The 417-nt window shown below is 50.4% G+C and overlaps 1 protein-coding gene across 1 annotated transcript in view; it reads right to left on the minus strand.

The window, feature by feature from the left end:
• Window positions 1–417, minus strand: part of LOC119585415 (myosin light chain kinase, smooth muscle-like) — a 13,868-nt gene that overhangs the window by 5,075 nt on the left and 8,376 nt on the right. Inside the window, exon 6 of the mRNA XM_037934076.1 lies at window positions 41–186. Within this exon, the coding sequence (XP_037790004.1) occupies window positions 41–186 (146 nt within the window). The remainder of the gene's footprint in view (window positions 1–40; window positions 187–417) is intronic.

Below are 417 nucleotides of genomic sequence, written 5' to 3' on the forward strand. Positions count from 1 at the left end.
GCAAATCTTCCATTAAATAAACTAACAACTGCGGACTCACGAGTCACAACGACGCGCGTGGCGGCAGGCTCTGAGACGCCCACCAGGTTCGACGCCCGACAGAGATAGACGCCCGTGTCCGCCCTCGACGCACTCCCGATGCTCAGCTTGGCCACGCCCACGCCCTTGCTGATAATCTGCTCGGTGCTGAGGGTGAAGAGAGGCAATTCGGATAACGAGAAAGGGAGAGAAGACCCAAGACCGAAGGAGAGAGCCAGGCGAAGGAGAGATAACAGGAGGCAATAAAGATTAAGGCTTTATTGAAGAAAATGAGCCAAGGTTTCAACGGTATCTGATCTGAACTGAAGAAGCTGCAATCAGCCACAATTTTTCACTTCGCTGAAGATTAAACTGTTAAATTCTATACTAGAATACAGG

Source organism: Penaeus monodon, chromosome 19 (genome assembly GCF_015228065.2).
Source record: "Penaeus monodon isolate SGIC_2016 chromosome 19, NSTDA_Pmon_1, whole genome shotgun sequence".
NCBI lineage: Eukaryota > Metazoa > Arthropoda > Malacostraca > Decapoda > Penaeidae > Penaeus > Penaeus monodon.